Source organism: Apodemus sylvaticus, chromosome 22 (assembly GCF_947179515.1).
Source record: "Apodemus sylvaticus chromosome 22, mApoSyl1.1, whole genome shotgun sequence".
NCBI lineage: Eukaryota > Metazoa > Chordata > Mammalia > Rodentia > Muridae > Apodemus > Apodemus sylvaticus.
Genome location: NC_067493.1, coordinates 32,463,365 through 32,481,495, shown reverse-complemented (window position 1 = coordinate 32,481,495; position 18,131 = coordinate 32,463,365). Strand labels below are relative to the sequence as shown.

General features: G+C 51.1%; 1 protein-coding gene across 2 annotated transcripts in view; it reads right to left on the bottom strand.

Moving 5' to 3' along the window:
• Positions 1–18,131, bottom strand: part of Col26a1 (collagen type XXVI alpha 1 chain) — a 143,321-nt gene that overhangs the window by 95,991 nt on the left and 29,199 nt on the right. Inside the window, exons 2-3 of one of the 2 annotated variants that reach the window (XM_052168716.1) lie at positions 13,019–13,141; positions 2,416–2,519 (exon numbers count right to left, since the gene is read on the bottom strand). In XM_052168716.1, the coding sequence (XP_052024676.1) occupies positions 2,416–2,519; positions 13,019–13,141 (227 nt within the window). The remainder of the gene's footprint in view (positions 1–2,415; positions 2,520–13,018; positions 13,142–18,131) is intronic. The other variant, XM_052168717.1, reaches the window with a different exon arrangement.

Below are 18,131 nucleotides of genomic sequence, written 5' to 3'. Positions count from 1 at the left end.
ACAAGATGAGCTCCCAGATCCAGGGAAAGACCCTGCCTCACAGAAGTGGGGGGCAGGAGGGAAGCTCATGAGATGGCTCAGCGGTTATGAGCACAGGCCACTCTTGCAGAGGACTCAAGCTCAGTTCCCAGCACCCACATATCAGCTCCCAAGCATCCAGAACTCCAGTTCCAGGTGCCCGTTCCTGGCCACTGTGGGCACCAAGTGTGCACATGATACACAAACATGCATTCAATCAAAACACCCATGCACATAAAATTAAATGAAAGAAAGGAAAGAAAAGGAAAGGAAAGGAAGGAAGAAAAGGAAGGAAGGAAAGAGTTGCAAGAAGCAGAGAGAAACTGATAGAGGATGGTGTGGTAGTTTGACTATGCTTAACCCCGGGAGGGGGAGTGGGGGTGGTACTATTAGGAGGTGTGGCCTTGGAGTGGGTGTGGCCTTGTTGGAGTGGGTGTGGCCTTGTTAGGGTGGGCATGACCTTGTTAGAGTGGGCGTGGCCTTGCTAGAGTGGGCGTGGCCTTGTCGGAGGACATGTGTGTCACTGTGGGGTGGGCTTTGAGATCCTCCTCCTAGCTGCCTGGAAGACAGGAGGAGATCAAGACACAGAACTCTCAGCTCCGTCTCCAACACCGTGCCTGCCTGGATGCTGCCATGCTTCCTGCCAGGATGATTAGAGATTGAGCCTCTGTGACTGTAAGCCAGCCCCAATTGAGTGCCCTCTTTGGATCTCCACGCTTGCTCATAGGCACACGCACCCTCACATACATATGCACACACATACACACACACACACACATATACACACATAGAGAGATGTGTATATACAAATAACTAAATAAACATTTGCACGTTTAAGTATATGGAAATTTATTTCATTTTAAAAAGATGTTTACAGCGATGCTATGCAAAAGCTAGAGGTAACTCAAATATATTAGACGTTTAGCTAATAAATGATGTGTGTTTCCATACACCACAACCACAAAAAGTTATAGAACATCAGTCCACAAGAAGAGAAGTCCTTGAAAGTCACTGAACGGGGTCGGTACATAAGTGCACACACACACACACACACACACACACACAAAGTCTCAAGTTTTGTTTTTGTTACCACTTTTTGGGTTTCTTTTGATATTTTTTCTAAAGATTTATTTATGTTACATATACGCTGTACATGTGTGTATACATTCACGATTCTAGTGTGTTTCAGACACACCAGAGAGGTCATAGAATCCCATCACAGATGGTTGTGAGCCACCATGTGGTTGCTGGGGATTGAACTCAGGACCTCTGGAAGAACAGTCAGTGCTCTTAACCACTGAGCCATCTCTCCAGCCTCTCCTTTTGATTTTTGCCAAAGGGAGATAGGAGGCTACTTTGAAAGATGTCATTCTAGGTGCTTCTAGGCTTTAACACTGAGTGCGAATAGATGCCTTTTGACTTATAAGAGGACAATGCAGGGGGCTGGAGAGATGGCTCAGCAGTTAAGAGCACTGATTGCTCTTCCAAAGGTCCTGAGTTCAAATCCCAGCAACCACATAGTGGCTTACAACCATCTGTAATGGGATGTAATGCCCTCTTCTGGGGTGTCTAAAGACAGCTACAGTGTACTTACATATAATAAATAAATAAATCTTTAAAAAAAAGAGGACAATGCACAGATATACTTATCATAAATATAAGACATGAAAAATGCATTTGAGGGTCTGGAGGGTCGTGTGGTAAGGTCTTGACCCGAGTATCACTAAGCTGGGTGTGCTGGTGTACACTGGGGAGCTGGAGGCAGGGGGATTCCTGTGACTCACTGTCCAATCAGCCACCCTACAGTCTACCTTAATCAGCGAGCCCCAGGTCTCAGTAAGAGACCATGTCTCAAAGAAATGAGGTGGACGCCTCCAGTGTCAAGCTCTGATCTCCACATATGCACACATTGATGCGTACCTACCTACACATACACAAAAGTTATATCTTTTTATATAATTAACCTTTCCTCTGACACTGAGGGGAGCTACATACACCTCGGCATTCTGGTGTCTGCCCGTTCGTATTGGATTAAATTTTATCTGCATTTGTTTGGCCACAAACAGCTAGTAGAACCTGTTCCAGTTCTGAATGTGTCAGAGCCAGAAAAAGAAACGGGCTGTAAATCAAATTCCCTCTCTGAGACCATAGCTTCTGAGGCTTCCCCGCTTCCCGTCCAACCAGTGTAAATAGGAACCCAAGTCGGGACCCACAAGCATGGCGAACCGCTTTGCTCGGAGCACGGGGCTCAGGGATCCTTAGGAGAGTAAAGAACTCTCAAAGCAGTTCTCAAAGCACGTAGAAAGGAAACCAGCGGGCACAGGGCACATGGGGGTGAGGACAGAAACACCCACTGCCCTTACAGCCTAGATGGCTAGCACTCCAACTCTTACTTACCCTCCTCACAGTTGCTTCCGGTAAATCCAGGGCAACACCTCCACTCCAGCGCAGTCACCGTGCGGTAGGAAACCCGGTAGGTCGGTCTAATGAGAGTCCTGTAACTAACACAAGGACGCGGTCAGTGGGGCATGCGCTCCTGCCCATCCACCCTAGACTGACTGCTGAAGGTACCGGGCCGACTTAGAGTTTGGGAGGCCAGCAGAACAGTGAACCTGTCGCTTCAGTTTTGTGCTCATTGACTCTGTGGTTAGAGACAAATCACCAGCCCTAGAGACCCAGGAAGGGATCAGAGACTCTTCCAGACTCTTCTTCCTTCTCTTAACCTCTCACTAGAGGTTACCAAGCAGGTAGTATAGCGCTGGGACATGCCCTCCCCGCAGCTCTTCACTGAGGGATTCTAGACAGGGGCTCTACCACTGAGCCACACCCCATCCCCTCCCTGGGGGATTCTAGGCAGGGGCTCTACCACTGAGCCACGCCCCCAGCCCCTCCCTAGGGGATTCTAGGCAGGCATTTTCCCACTAAACACCTTCAGCCTTCTTTTTAAGACAGGGTTTTAAGCTGCCTTGGCTGGTATCAAACATATTCTATACTGTCCCGGGGTAGGCCTTGAACATGCAGTCTTCTGGCTTCTGCTTCTGAGTATCTGAACTGCTCACCCAGGCACGTACCACCAAGCCTGCTCATCCCTGTCTTTCTCTCGCTCTCCAAGCACACCCAGCTGTTGTGGAGAAGTGTCTCACAGTTTTGAGTGAGCAAGATCAGAATTTTGAGTCGCTGTGATCAGAATGGTGCTCAACCTCAGCAAATGCATTTTGATTGAAGTTCAGACAGCCACATTAGAATCCTTGCTCGGCTGAAACACTCCAGCCTAGGCACATCAAGAAGGTTCACAGCAGGGCTGAGGGGACAGCGTGGTCGCTACAGTGCTTGCCTTGCATGTACAAGACGTGTGTTCAAAACGCAGAGCGTACGTTAAAATGCCAGGGGTAGGGATGTGCGCTCATGAACCCAGCCCTCGGGGCGGGGCGCAGAGACGGGGGACTTCCAAATCGGCAAGCTCCAGATTGAGGCTCAGAAAGTGAGTTTAAAGGGCTGGTGCAATGGAATGATGGGTAAAACAGTTTTCTGTAAGCATGGTGACCTGAGTCTGATTGCCCCAGACTCACACGGTGGAAGGAGAGAGCCAGTTCCGAAGGAGGCAGAGGCAGGCAGATTTCTGAGTTTGAGGCCAGCCTGGTCTACAGAGTGAGTTCCAGGACAGCCAGGGCTACACAGAGAAACCCTGTCTCGACAAAACCAAAAAAAAAAAAAAAAAAAAAAAAAAAAAAAAAAAAAAGAAAGAAAGAAAGAAAGAAAGAAATCAAGCCCAGCCCAGTGTTATGGTGCACAGCTGCGATCCCAGCACGGGGGGGGGGGGGGGGGAAGGGGAGGCTAAAGTTTGAGGTGCTCCTGTCTGAGAGCAGCCTAGGCTATTCATAGTGGGACCCTGCCTCAAAACAAAATAAAACAACCCCCCCCAAACCAAACAAAACAAAAGAACAAACAAAACAAAATCTGTATGGCCAAAGATCGCCAAGTCCGTACTTGTGTGTGTTACTCCAGCTTTCTGCCTTAACATATCTGCCCCAGTCCCCCTTCCACAGAGCACTGCTTGGCTTCACAAACATTTAAATCCACTGGCATGGGGTGATTTAATGGGCAAATGGAGAAATGACGAGTTAATTGGCGGCAGCATCTGGAGCCACCCTGTTGACAGGAAAACTCACAAATCACAGCCATTTCTAAAATTGGATTTCAGGAAGAGGGCTCTACTTGGGGGGCTTCTTGAACGTCCCCTCCAAGACGTGCCCCGTGAGCATTCCACAAGCCAGAGGGGCTCCACTGCTTAGCTCCACATCCCTGCTCTGCGTGGGGTGGGGCGGCTCCCTCTACACACTGCGTCTCTCTCTCCCAGCCTCTGGCCCCTGAGAGGTACTGCAGTCCGCATTTTAAATGACAGCACTGGTCAGAAGCCTAACCCAGGGCTGAGGGGTGGCTTAGCTAGTGACACACTTGCTGGTCAAGCATGAAATTCCAAGTTCTGATCCCCAGCAGCCATGTAAAAATGTCAGGTGTGGTGGCACGGACTTGGTTTTGTTGGGTTTTTTTCCTTTTGTTTGTTTGTTTGTATTTGAGGCAGGGTTTCTCTGTATAGCCCTGGCTGTCCAGGAACTCACTCTGTTAGACCAGGCTAGCCTCGAATTCAGAAATCTGCCTGCTTCTGCCTCCCAAGTGTTGGGATTAAAGGTGTGTGCCACCACTGCCCGGTTTGGTGGCACTGACTTGTAATTCCAGCCCGGTGCAGGTGGAGAGAGGAGAGCCCCTGAGGTTCGCCGGCCAGCCTGTCTAGCCCACTCGCTGAGTTCCAAGCCAGTAAGAGGACCTGCCTCAAAAACAGGTGACCAGAGGGCTGGAGAGGTGGCTCAGTGGTTAAGAGCACTGGCTGTTCTTGCAGAGGGCCCAGATCCGGTTCCCAGCACCCTGCTCACAACCATCTGGACGGACAGTTCCAGGACGTAGATTCCCTCTTCTGAACTCTGAGGTGTTACATGTACATGGTACACATACATACATGCAAGCAAAACACCCTCACATGCAAAATAAAATAAGCATGTTCTCAGAGACCGGAGAGATCCTTCGATCGTCAAAAGTATGTACGGCTCTTCCAGAAGACCTGAGTTTAATTCCAAACACCCACAATGGGCCAGCTCACAACTGCCTGTATCTCCCACTCTGGGGATCCAATACCTCAGGCTTACCTAATGTGCACATACTCACGCTCAGACGTACATCAGATACTTCATTTAAAACAATTTTAAAAAACCTTTAAATTTTTAAAAATGTGAACAGCATTAAGTGCATGTGTGCATGTACACAAAAATAATTATTACCCCTAAACAGAGTATTTTAAAAATACTTCATTATTATTGTGTGGATAGCACTGAGCATGTGCCACAATACACGTGGAGAGATTCATGGAGGGACAACGTGGGGGGGGGGGGAGATCTGCTCTCTCCTTCCTCCTAATGTATCCCAGGAATCAAACTCCGGTCCTCAGGCTGGGAAGCAAGCACGTCTCCCTGCCGAGCCGTCTTGCTGGCCCTAATTCGGTGAATTGAGGGGTTTATATGTAGAGTATGTCAAGAGATAGAGGCCATGATCATTCCAGGCTTGCACATGTTGAAACTGAGGCAGAAAGCTGTGCTAGCAACTTGGACAGCGCGCATACTGGATGCCCGTGGACTGAGCCAAAGAATTCGGTCCAGGACCCAGCTATTCTGCTCTGGCCATCCGGTGCCAGACTATTCCTTCCAGAAGCTGCCTGAGGCTGCTGATTTCAGCCCCCCCCCCCCCGGACTGCAGGGGGGAGAGCTTGATCCTCCAGTACCGCTACCTTTTGGCCCTCTCTGTGCCACTCCCCTGGCTGGTGGCCTTCTGACTCTGTGAAGCTCCTAGCCTACGGCAACGACAAGCAAAGTCTCCACCAGTGGGTGGCGCTGTTTCACCAGCCTGGCCGAGCAAGGCTAAATTTGACGGGCAATTTAAGTCTCCAGGATATCCAGAGGGCTTCAGTATGAATTTGTGAGCTACCTACCCGCCGAAGACGGAACCTAGGGGTGCTTCATCGCCCCCCCCCCCCATCCCCGTCAAACCTGGTCGTGTACACAAAAGCTCCTCTCCCTAAACACCATTCTTACTTCTCAAGGATCCTTCACAGTGAAACTCAAGAGTTCCCTCGGGTGAAGCACCTCTGTCCCCTGGGCAGAGCCGACAAGCTCCCCCCTCTTCCCCTCCTACACCTCTTGTAAGAGAACTTGGTTGTAAGGTGTCAATACCATCAGCAAAAAATTCCCAACAGCCTGTTTTGTGCGGACAAAGAGATCGATATCTTGAACAGGGAGCCCGGCGTTGGAGTGTACACCTTTAGCCCCAGGCTCTCAGGAGGCAGCTGTCTTTACAGAGTCTGTAAGACTTTACAGAGTCTGGCTGGAACCTCTCAGGAGGCAGAAGCAAGCGGATCTCTGAGAATTCAAAGCCAGTCTGGTCTGTGTGGCAAGTTATAGGCCAACTAGGGCCACGTAGTAAGACTCTGGCTGTCTGGCTTGGCCTTACTATTGCTGTGATAAAACACCTTTACCAAAAGTGAGATGGGGAGGAAAGGGTTTATTTGGCTTACATTTTCTTTCTTTCTTTCTTTCTTTCTTTCTTTCTTTCTTTCTTTCTTTCTTTCTTTCTTTCTTTCTTTCCTTCCTTCCTTCCTTCTTTCTTTGTTTATTTGTTTGTTTATTTATTTATTTTTGAGACAGGGTTTCTCTGTGTAGCCATGGCTGTCCTAGAACTCACTCTGTAGACCAGGCTGGCCTGAACTCAGAAATTCACCTGCCTCTGCCTCCCAAGTGCTGGGATTAAAGGCGTGTGCCACCACTGCCCGGCTGGCTTACACTTTCATATCCTCATCCATTGCTGAAGGAAGTCAGGACAGGAACTCAAACAGAACAGGAACCTAGAGGCGGGAGCTGATGCCCAGGCCATGAAGGGGTGCTGCTGACTGACTTGCTCTCTGTGGTTTTCTCAGCCTGCTTTCTTATAGAACCCAGGACCACCAGCCCAGGGGTGATACCTCTCACCATGGGCTGGGCCTTCTTCCAGCAATCACTAATCGAGAAAATACCTTCCATCTGGGTCTTATGGAGACATTTTCTTAGCTGAGGTTCCTGCCTCTTAGATGACTAGAGCTCCAGTCGAGTTGACATAAAACTATTCAGCACACTGGACAAACGCTGACAAGGCGGATGTGTGGGTGAGCAGCCAGTACCAGGCCATGTGAGGAAGCTATCTCTGTCCCAGCTTTGTTCATTTTCTGTGTGTCTGGGTGTGTGTACACACCACAGTGTGCGCAGGTCACAGGACAACCTGCGGGAGTCGGTTCTCTCCTTCTGCCACGTAGGTCCCAGAGAGCAAACACAGGTGATTGGTGGCGAGAACTTCTCCCTGGGAGAAGACCTGCCCCAAGTTGTGCTTTCAAGAGAGATCTCCGCCTGAGCCCAGACAGAAAGGAAGGAAAGGGATGGAAGGGAGTCAGGACTGCTGACTGAGAAAGAGGGACCTGGCGGGGACAAATGTCCTCACTTAACAAAAAACCTGACACTCAGAAGAGAATGAGGCTCAAAGTGACATACATTTGACAGACTCAAGCCCCCAATGGGACCAGTGAGTGTGCTCATGTCTGCCAAGCGATGTATCAAAGCTCTTTGCTGGAGTCTTAGGCGATGGCTCAGTGAATAAGAGTCCTTGCTGTGCAAGCATGAAGACCTGAGTTCAAATCCCCAGCATCCAAGTACAAAGCCCGGGCCTGGCTGCCTGGACCCCTAATCTCAGCACTGTGGTATGGTATGTCGAGGCAGGGGAATGCTGGGGCCTAATGGCCGCCAGCCTAGCTCAGGTCCAGTTAGAGATCCCATCAGGGGTGAGATTCCCAATTACTGGACATGGACGAGCAGAGGCCTTCAAAAGGGCATCTCCCTGCAGCAATATGAGATCTCTTAATAGGAGCCCTAAGTCCTCGTCTAAAGAGTTGTGCCTCCCTCTCACACTGGCCAGTTCGCCTTTCCAGGCCCCCTGCTTGTCTGGTCCTCTGATTCCTCATCAGAGAGCACAGGGAAGAGGAGCAGGCTAGGGGGCAGCAAAGTCTAACCAGGAAACAGGCGCTGCTCAGAGGGAAGGAGATTACCTCCTGGTGAAGAGCAGAGGACCACAGGGAGGGAGGGGGAGGACCAGCAGGGAGGGAGGGGGAGGTCCACTGCAGTAGGGGGGTGCTGGGGGGTGCTGGGAGGGGCTGGGGGGGTCTCTGGTCTCTGGCTTTCCCCGGTGTCAGATGAAAAGGGGTAGCCTCAGCCAACTTAGGCAAGAGAATTGTGAGTTTGACATCAGCCTAGGCTTCTAAGTAAGAGCTGTCTCAAAAACAACAATGAAATCAGGTGGGGGCTGGAGAGAGAGAGGCAGGGAGAGAGACACAGTGAGAGAGACAGAGAGACAGAGACAGAAGAGAGACAGAGAGAGAAAGAGAGACAGAGACAAAAGAGAGAGAGGCAGAGAGACAGAGACAGAAGAGAGACAGAAAGGGACAGAGAGACAGAGACAGAAGAGAGAGAGGCAGAGAGACAGAGACAGAGAGACAGAGAGACAGAAGAGAGAGAGAGACACACACACACACACACACACAGAGAGAGAGAGAGAGAGAGAGAGAGAGAGAGAGAGAGAGGGAACTCAGTGGGTAAAGTGCTTGAAACAATTAGGACCAGAACCTGATTCCCAGGACCCATGTGAAAATGCTGACCATGGGCCAGCAAGATGGCTCAGTGTGTGAAGGGCTTGCCACACAGGCCTGGAGACCTGGCTTCAATTCCTGAGCCCATCCAAATGCGGAAGGCGAGAATTAGTTCCTTAATGCTGTCCTCTGGCCTGGACATTTGCACACGCAGTAGTAGTAATAGTAGTAGTAGTGGTAGTAGTAGTAGTAGTAGTAAATTTAACTGTTGGGTGTGGACACAGGTGGATACCTGGGCCTGCTATCCAGCTAGCCCTACCAAATTGACAAGTGCCAGGCTACATGAGAGATCGTGCCTCAAAAAACAAAATGGTGACTCTGGTGCGACCTGAGGTAGACCTGTGGACTCTGTGTGCATATACACACGTGCCTACACACATACACACATACACACCAAGAACAACAGGGAAAAGACCACAGACCCAGCAGACAGCTGCTTCCTTTGCAGCTCGGGTCCACGGAGGTGGGGACCATCGCCTGGACAAGAGAGCCTCTGAGCTTCCACAGTCAGGGTGAAGAAGAAGAAGGAGAAGGGGAAGAGGGGGAGAAGAGAGGAGGGAAGGAGAAAGAGGGGGATAGAATGCAGCGGGGGAGGAGGAAGAGGAGGGACAGGAAGGCAATCCCACATCTTAAAGTATTTAAATCAGAGCTCGGTTTAGCCTGGCAGGCGTCTGCCCCCTAAGCAGCAGGCAACCCCACCAAAGCAGGAGGCCGGCCAGCAGGGGATCGTCTGGCAGAGGCAGAGTGAGGGGGCAGATGCAGCCCTGGAGAGTTCCTCCACAGCCTCCACTCAGCACATCTGGAAAAGGTCGGCTGGAATGCCATCAAAGACCTCAGAGGAGCTGAGGAGCCCGCCAAGGGCAGAAGAGGCTGGTGAAGCAAAGCTACCCCACCCCCGCCGACGCCCCCCCGCCGCCCCCGCCCAGTGCCCTTGTGACTCCCGGAGTCTGGCAGACCTCCTGAGCCCAGCCCACCACTGCCAATAGTGGACTGAGAGAGGCCTGGGGGCACCGGAGGGTGGGGCACCGGAGGGTGGGGCACCGGAGGGTGGGGCACCGGAGGGTAGCGTCCAATACCACCTGACACTGGCTGCAGGGGACACATGCAAGCTAAGCCTATTCCCCACTCCAAAGCAAGACAAGGAATAGGGGTCACCCCCCTGTCCCAACTAGGAAACTGAGGCACTGAGCAAGGATGCCCAGATGGTCCTTTCTGCCTCCAGGTCTTTCTTAGTGCTGGGTCATAGCACTTGACCCACAAGGGAGGAAGGGTTGGTCTGGGCTCACAGTTCAGGGGCCAAAGGCAGCTGGGCCCCTTCATTGAGCCTGTTGTCAGGGAGCAGGGGAGGGTGGAGGTTGGTGTTCAGATAGATCTCTCCTTCTTGCTTGTTTTAAATTTGTACTTATTGCATCTCTCTCTCTCTCTCTCTCTCTCTCTCTCTCTCTCTCTCTCTCTCTCTCTCTCTCTCAGTGGTGGTGGTGGGGTTGGGGGAGGATGACCCACTGAGGCCAGGGACAGGGAGGCAGATCAACCTTACTTGGGGTGATCAGGGCTTATATAGTTTTGGGAGACTGGGGATAGAAACATGCAGGATGGGCACAGGTCGTTGGCTGAAGGCTTTAGGTACCAAAATGCCTCATTAGCTTGGGGAAGCATTTCTCAGGTGAATCTAGCTGAATGGGTTCTTATCTGGAGAGAGGCAGTTGAACCTGTAATCTAACTAAAGCTACCAGTTCTGCAGATAAAGGCATGGCGGGGGGGGGGGGGGGGAGTTGAACTCCCCAGACAAGGTTGGCGATAAGGAAACCCGGCCAGTGAAGGGGGCCCTCCGTATTGCGCCGAGCTCAGAAGGCTATCCGGTCAATGGTAGACTTGGACTTTAATTAGCAGGGCAGCAGCTGGGTGCACCAATATCTCATGCATGGATGTGTGCGGAAGCCCGGTCAGTCATCCCTGTTGGTTTTGTTCTGGAGACAAGGTCTTTCACCTGCCTGCCAAATTCCTCCAGGCTGGCTAACCAGCCAGCCTCGGGGATCCAAATGTCTTGCCCCTTCCAAGCTGGGGTTATGCGTGTACACCACCAACCCGTGTCTAACCGGGGTTCCGGGGATGGAACTCAGGTACAAGCGCTTTATGACTGAGCCATGTCCCCAGTCAGGCCCTATTCTGGTTCCACCCACAGCAAAATGTCAAATTCTTGCTCTGAGTTCCCCCCTGCTCAGTGTCATCTCTGCCCTCATACCTGTCATGTCCCCCCAAAATGTACGCACTGCCACCCCCAGGTAACTCACAGTCATCTGGCGCTGTGCCTCCAGATGGCCAGAGGGCAGCCGGGTCCAGCTTGCTCAGCCTGCCCGGTGCTGGGCTCACCAGCCTGCGCCGCTGTGCCTAGCTTTTTTACAGGGGTTTTGGGGATGGAACTCAGGCCTCCTGTTTATACAGCAAGCTCTTTACCAACTGATCCACCTCCCAAACTCAGTTTAATATCTTTTTCTTTGGGACAGTATCTTGAAGTGTAGCCCAGGTTGGCCTGAAGTTCAGTCTCCCCGCCCTAGCCCTTGAGTGCTGGGATTACAGGCACCCAACCAACCTTCCCCAGAGCATTCTATCTTTGTCTCTTTATTTCTGTCTCTTTTTCTGTCTGTCTATCTGTCTTTCTCTCTGTTTCTCTTCTTCCCCCCCCCCACCCTTTTTTATTTTAATTTTGGACACAGGGTTTCATGTAGCAAAGGTTAGCCCTGAATGTGTCAGAGGAGAACCTTGAACTTCTGATCCCCCTGCTTCCACCTCTGAACACTGAGATTCTAAGCATGTTCCACTATGCCTAGTTTGTGCAGTGCTGGGATGGAAATCAGGATCCTATGTATTCCAGGCAAGCACTGAGCCAGGTCTCCAGCCCCTTGCTGTCCAGGGCAGACCCAGGATCGAGATTGAAGTGACATTACTACCATGCAGAAAGCAATGGCGGACCAAGGAAAGCAATTTGCAACTGATCCCAAGGTCATCGAAGTGCCTTCTGTATTCTGTTTTCTCCACCATGGTTCTATGCCAACACAAATCAAGGCGCCCAGGAATGCTTCAAAGGATGGGGAGAATCAAAATTGGGCCCCACACAACTTCAGAAAAATGGGGAGGCGAAACAGACAAGAAATACGGAAACCTGAACGCTGCTATGTAAATGCTGCGGTTGAAACGTGGCCAGGCTGAGCTAGTGGGATTCTAAGTGAAAGACTAGGCTGGAGTCAGCTCGGGATGGGGTGGGGGTCCTGCGAGCATTCGCTTCCCTAACCTCAGGGTGAGGAATGCAGACACACAGCTTGCTCGGGCCTGAACCGCACCAGGAGCAACGGGGGCGGGGGGGGGGGGGGAAGGGGGGTAGCGAGTCCCTGGAGTTGGCTCCTAAGCCTTTCGCCATTTATCAAAAGCCTCCGCCTCAGAGTTGATTGGAAGTCAGGTTCCTGCGGGACTTCCATCTTGTAGCCTCATCTCCTCCTCCTGCAATATCCGAGGCAGTATTCTGTCCCCTCCATTTTAAGGTAGGGAAAACGGAGGCTTGCTGGACGAATCCCAGCCAATGAGAGACATCAAGGGAAATCTCTACGAAGGCAGGGCTGTGAGAAGGTGGAGCTAGCGAGCTGTGAGAGGGTAAGGATAACTGGGAATGGGCATGCTTGAGGGATGGGGCTGTGTGGGGGTGTGGTTTTTTTGAAGGGGCGTGTTTTGGGAGGGTGTGTCAGTGAGAGTCCAGAGCCACAGGAGGGCGTGGCTGTTGGAGGTGGTGGCTGTGGTAGCACCACTGTGGGAGAGTGTGGCTGTGGGGAAGAGTGACTGTAGGAGGGTGAGGCTATGAGGAGACTGGCTGTGGAATGTGCCCTCAAATGGGGTGTCGAAATAGGGTGTGGCCATGAGTGGGCGTGGCAGTTAAGGGGCAGCTCTAAAAGCTAGGTTTCCAAGCCCATAATTTAATTTATTTCCTCGCTAGCCTCACCATCCCTCTCCATCTCCTCTGTCCCCTCCCCCAAGCATCGGCAATAATCCCAAACAGTGACACTGTTGCAGGTAGGAGCATGTCCCTCTCGTAGCGCCATGTACGCCACACTCCCTGTTCATAGAATCTGTGCCCAACTCTCCCTTCCAAGCATGAAGGCAGCCAACCCCTGAACCCCTTGGGTCACACCATGCGAGGGAACAGAAAGGCAAGGCAGAACCGGGCACCCTGGGTGCCTTTACCTCACGAGGTTGGCACAGGGCCCAGGCCACCGGCAGCTCTGGTAGACTCGCTGGACCACTGTCTCGGAGCCGTTCTGCACCTGGCAGGACACTGTCCTCGTCACGGTGTGATGGCACCAGTGCCTGTGGGGACAGCAACAGTTGTGTTAGCTTTGGCTGCTTCCAGAGGGCCCAGAGGCAGTGTAGAAGCGCATGCTATGGGAAAGGGGGGGCCACTGTCAAGATAAAATTCCCAACAGAAGCAACTTAGGGAAGGGAAGGAGGGAAAGTCCATTTGGGATCAGAGTCTGAGAGTCCAACCCATCATGGCGGGTAAAACCTGAGGCAGCTGGTTACATTGTATCTACAGTCAGGAAGCAGAGAGAAGCGTGCTGGTGCTTAGCTCTCTGTCTCCTTTGTATGCAGTCCAGGACCCCAGCCTAGGGGATGGTGCCGCCCATTGGGTCTTCCCACTTCAATGAACCCAATCTGGAAACCTACTCAAAGATGACGTCTCCTAGTTGATTTTAGATTCTGTCAACTTGACAATCGATATTGACTGTCATCATCAGGCCTGGACTGGAGCCTATTGTGGGGCTCTTTCTAGAATAAGCGCTCGGACATCGATGAGAATGGAAGAGCGATACCGCGAGCGCAAAGAACACAGTTTCGAGGAAGCATAGGAGAAACCTGTCAATCAAGAGAGCGGGTCACCTGGAATGCCAGAATGGTCAAACAACCCGGCAACCCTTAGCTATTCTGTCAGGAGCCAGCCTCCCCCTGATCCTCAGCCTCATCTCCAGTGATTAGAACCCATCCTTATGAAAGAGGTTTGCACTGTCTACCAATAGAATGTGTCCTAGTGCTTAGGACTGCTCCTTCCTCTCTAGACCCCAAGCCCCGAGCTCTGCTCATCTGCCTATAGAACTCATTCTTATTGTAAAGGTCAAGGGCTTTGCTTCTCTGCTAGGGAGTTTCTCTGGAGCTAAGCCTAAAGCTTTGTGGTGATAATTGTTACATGGTAACCTTTTCCCTGAGTTTTCTATGCTTAACTGTATAAGAAGAATAAAACACAGGCTAGGCAGTGGTGGCGCATGCCTTTAATCCCAGCACTTGGGAGGCAGAGGCAGGTGGATTTCTGAGTTCGAGGCCAGCCTGGTCTACAGAGTGAATTCCAGGATAGCCAGGACTATACAGAGAAACCCTGTCTCGAAAAAACCAAAAACAACCAAAAACCAAAAAGAAGAAGAAGAAGAAGAAGAAGAAGAAGAAGAAGAAGAAGAAGAAGAAGAAGAAGAAGAAGAAGAAGAAGAAGAAGAAGAAGAAGAAGAAGAAGAAGAAGAAAACACAAGGTCAGACTCTAGAAGAGTTTGGCCCGGTGCTGACCGAGGGTTCATTCTTCACCTTGTGCGATGGTTTCCCCACCAGCCCTGAGGCTCATGGGGTTTGCTAAAACCAGCAAGTCTCAAGCTAGGATAGCTCCTGGGAGGCTTCTAGGTAGGGTAGGTAAGCAAGTGAGATTTTGCAGAAGCATCAGCAGGTTACAGGCGATGACCCCTTGTTTCAGACATTCCTGTAGGCCATTCTGTTTCCTCAGCAAGTGATGTCCTGCTGGGCAAACAGAATGGTTTCCCTTTCTATCCATGCAGGGTTTCCAGAATGCCCTTTGGAAATCAAATGGGAGGCCAGAACCACAGTCTTTTCAATAGAGATGGGTAACAACTTACATACCAGCCCATTTGAACTTCCCAAGGAAGGCAAGGCATGGAAAGATGCCTCTCCCCCCCTCCCTTCCCCCTCCCTCCTTCCCTCTCTCCTCCCTTCCTCCCTCTCTTCCTCCCTCCCTTTATTTTTAAATAAATAACTAAATAAGTCAATATCTTTTCCCTTTTTTCTTTCCTTTCTTTCTTTCTTCTTGGTTTGTTTGGTTTTTTGAGACAGGGTTTCTATGTGTAGCCCTGGCTATCTTGGAACTTGCTCTGTAGATGAGGCTGGTTTTGAACTCATAGAGATCTGCCTGCCTCTGTCTCCAGAGTGCTGGGATTAAAGGTGTGCGCCACCACCATCCAGCAATAAACCAATATCTAATAATTGGTACTTTCTCCCTTACTCTACTGCACACCTTTTCCTTCAGACTCTTAGCTTCTTTGCACAACATCTCCAAGACACAGTCTCACTGTGTGTCCTTAGCTGGCCTGGAACTTGCAGCACAGACCAGGCTGCCTTCCAACTCACATAGATCTACTGGCACTGCCTCCCAAGTGCTGAGATTAAAGGCCTGTGATACCACACCCAGATGAGCTCTTAGCTAACACTGAACTGTGTGTGTGTCTGGCCTGTAAAGGTTAATCTTTAGGATCGCCTAGGACACACATCTCTGGGAGCATCTGGGGAGCTTCTCAGAGAGGTTTAATTGAGGTGGGAAGACCCACTGTGAATATGGGCGGCACCATCCAGTGGTCTGGGGTCAGGGACTGAATAATCCAGAGGAAACAAGCTGTTTGCAAGCGCCTCTGTGAAGGCAGTGTGAACTGCTGCCCCAAGGACCTGCCCACAGTCTCAGTTGGGTTGATCCAATGCTGAGACTCCCCCACAGACATAGCCATAGTTTTGTTTCCATGGCACTTCTAGAGCCTGTCAAGTTGACAAGACGAACTATCAGAGACCCTCTGTCAGGGACTGAGGGGAGGAAAAAGCACTTCAGGCTCTAAGCCCTGGTGTCCTCTCAGGCACTGACCTGTGGGTTCCGTGGAGAAGACTCAACCTCACCATGCCACTAAATCACTACAGAGAAGGACCTGGTTACAGAAGAGGCCCAACCTTCTGCGGAGCACCAGGAGCTACAGGAACAGAGCACCGCCTGCTCCAGGAAAGCACCAAAAAGATCAATCCATTAACTGCAGTTAATCAAGGAATAGCATTAGCACAGAAGGATAACGTGGGCCAGAGCAAGTCTGTTAGAGACAGACGCATGTCAGAAATCCCTGTACAACTAGAAGTATCAGGAGAGCTGGACCTAACAACCCAGGCCTGTCCTGGAGGCTGGGGCCACAACTCAGTGGCAGAGCACGAGACTCCCCATTGAGAGAGTAGAGGTGTGGCTCAGTGGTAGAGAGAGCATCTGCCTAGAATCCCCCAGGGAGGGGCTGGGGGCGTGGCTCAGTGGTAGAGTCCCTGCCTAGAATCCCCCAGTGAGGGGCTGGGGGCATGGCTCAGTGGTAGAGCCCCTGCCTAGAATCCCCCAGTGAGGGGCTGGGGGCGTGGCTCAGTGGTGGAGCCCCTGCCTATAATCCCTCAGTGAGGGGCTGGGGGCGTGGCTCAGTGGTGGAGCCCCTGCCTAGAATCCCCCAGGGAGGGGCTGGGGGCGTGGCTCAGTGGTGGAGCACCTGCCTAGAATCCCCCAGGGAGGGGCTGGAGGCGTGGCTCAGTGGTGGAGCACCTGCCTAGAATCCCCCAGGGAGGGAACAAGGGTATGTATGACTGACTCATCAGGACAGTGACTGGCTACAGGCCGTAAGAGGAACGGAGAGCTGTACAAGGACTGCAGAGGTGGGAAGGGGGCAGACCAATGTGGAGACTGGGCTGCGATACCCAGCAGGAACATGCTCCCATCCCCTCCACCTACCACCAGATCCTAGAAATTGTAAAGCTAAAAATAAGTCCCCAGCCACATTAGAAAATGAGAAGCAGTGGGCTAGACGTTTTGAGGCATCCGGGAGAGACAGAGAGCAGATGGGAGTAATTTGGAGGTGGAGATCCCGGCCGGAAATCTGCAGCCAGCGGGACCAGCACTAATGACGGGGGCAGCTTGGGAGCAACACATGTGGTCAGTGTGTAAGGGGACCCGGGTGACTGACCGGCAGAGGGTAAGGCGGTCGCGGTGCAGGAGCGCAGTCTCAGTGCTGCAGTGCAGGAGCACAGTAGCGGTGCAGGAGCGCGGTAGCAGTGGTAAGGGGGTAACCATAGTCAAGTCTCTATCCCTGCTGGTACCAAGAATCAAGCACTGCCTAGTGGTAGTGTTTGCAGCACATGCCTTTAATCCCAGTGCTCAGAAGGCAGAGGCAGGTGGATCTCTGTGAGTTTGAGGCCAGCCTGGTCTACAGAGATAGAGAGTTCCAGGACCACCAGAGCTACAGAGAGAAACCCTGTCTTGGAAAACTGGAAACAACAAGAACAGCAACAAAAGAATCCGGCTTTGTAGCTGAGAGTGGCGGTACATGCCCACAGTATTAATTAGTATTGCAGGTTTGAAGCTATCTTGAACAACACAGTGAGTTCAAGGCCAGCTTGGACTATCTGTATAACATCATAGACTCAGAAAGAAACTATTGACCTTCGGTGTACCCTCAAGGTCAGATAGCTAGATTCATTTGCACATTCTTTCCCCATTTTTTTTTTTTTTGGTTTGCCCAAATCACCAGTGTGCCAAAAGTCAAGGTATCAATAAACAGAAGTAAACACACAGAAAACAAACAACAAACAAATGCGAAGACTTAAATTATTTGAAGAGAAAATAAAAAAGGCAAAGGCACCAACTCAACAGGCAATAAATCACAAGGAAAAACAACAGAGGAACCAAGCAGATAAATGGAGAAAACATTTTTTTTTTTAAAAGACAGGGTCGCATGTAGCCCAGGTTGGCCCCACCCTCGGTATGTATGTAAGGATTGACTGTAACTTTTGATCCCTCTGTCTCTTCCTCCCAAGTGCTGGGATTACAAATTTATCCTGGCGTATGATGCTGGGCTCGAACCCAGGGCTTTAGGGATGCTAGACAAGTACTCTACTGACTGAGTCACACTCTTCATCATGGAGAGAGCTTCCACAAACTTAATATCTTCAAAGAGCTAAAGTAATGAACCATCTGTAAAATTATGGGATGAAAACTTTTGATCTCTTAGAAATGAAGTAAGCCAGGCATGCTGGCACACACCTGGACTCTAGGTACTGGAGAAACTGAGGCAGGAGCATTAGAGCTTCCAGGTGAGCCAGGCCTGGCTTCTCAGTGTGTCCTTTTCTGTAAACCACGTAATAGGGGCGTGAGGAATGGCTCAGTGGCGGAGCATGCTCACTGCTTTTCCAGAGGGTCCTGGTTTGGTTCCCGGCACTCACATCAAGCAACTCACAACTCCAG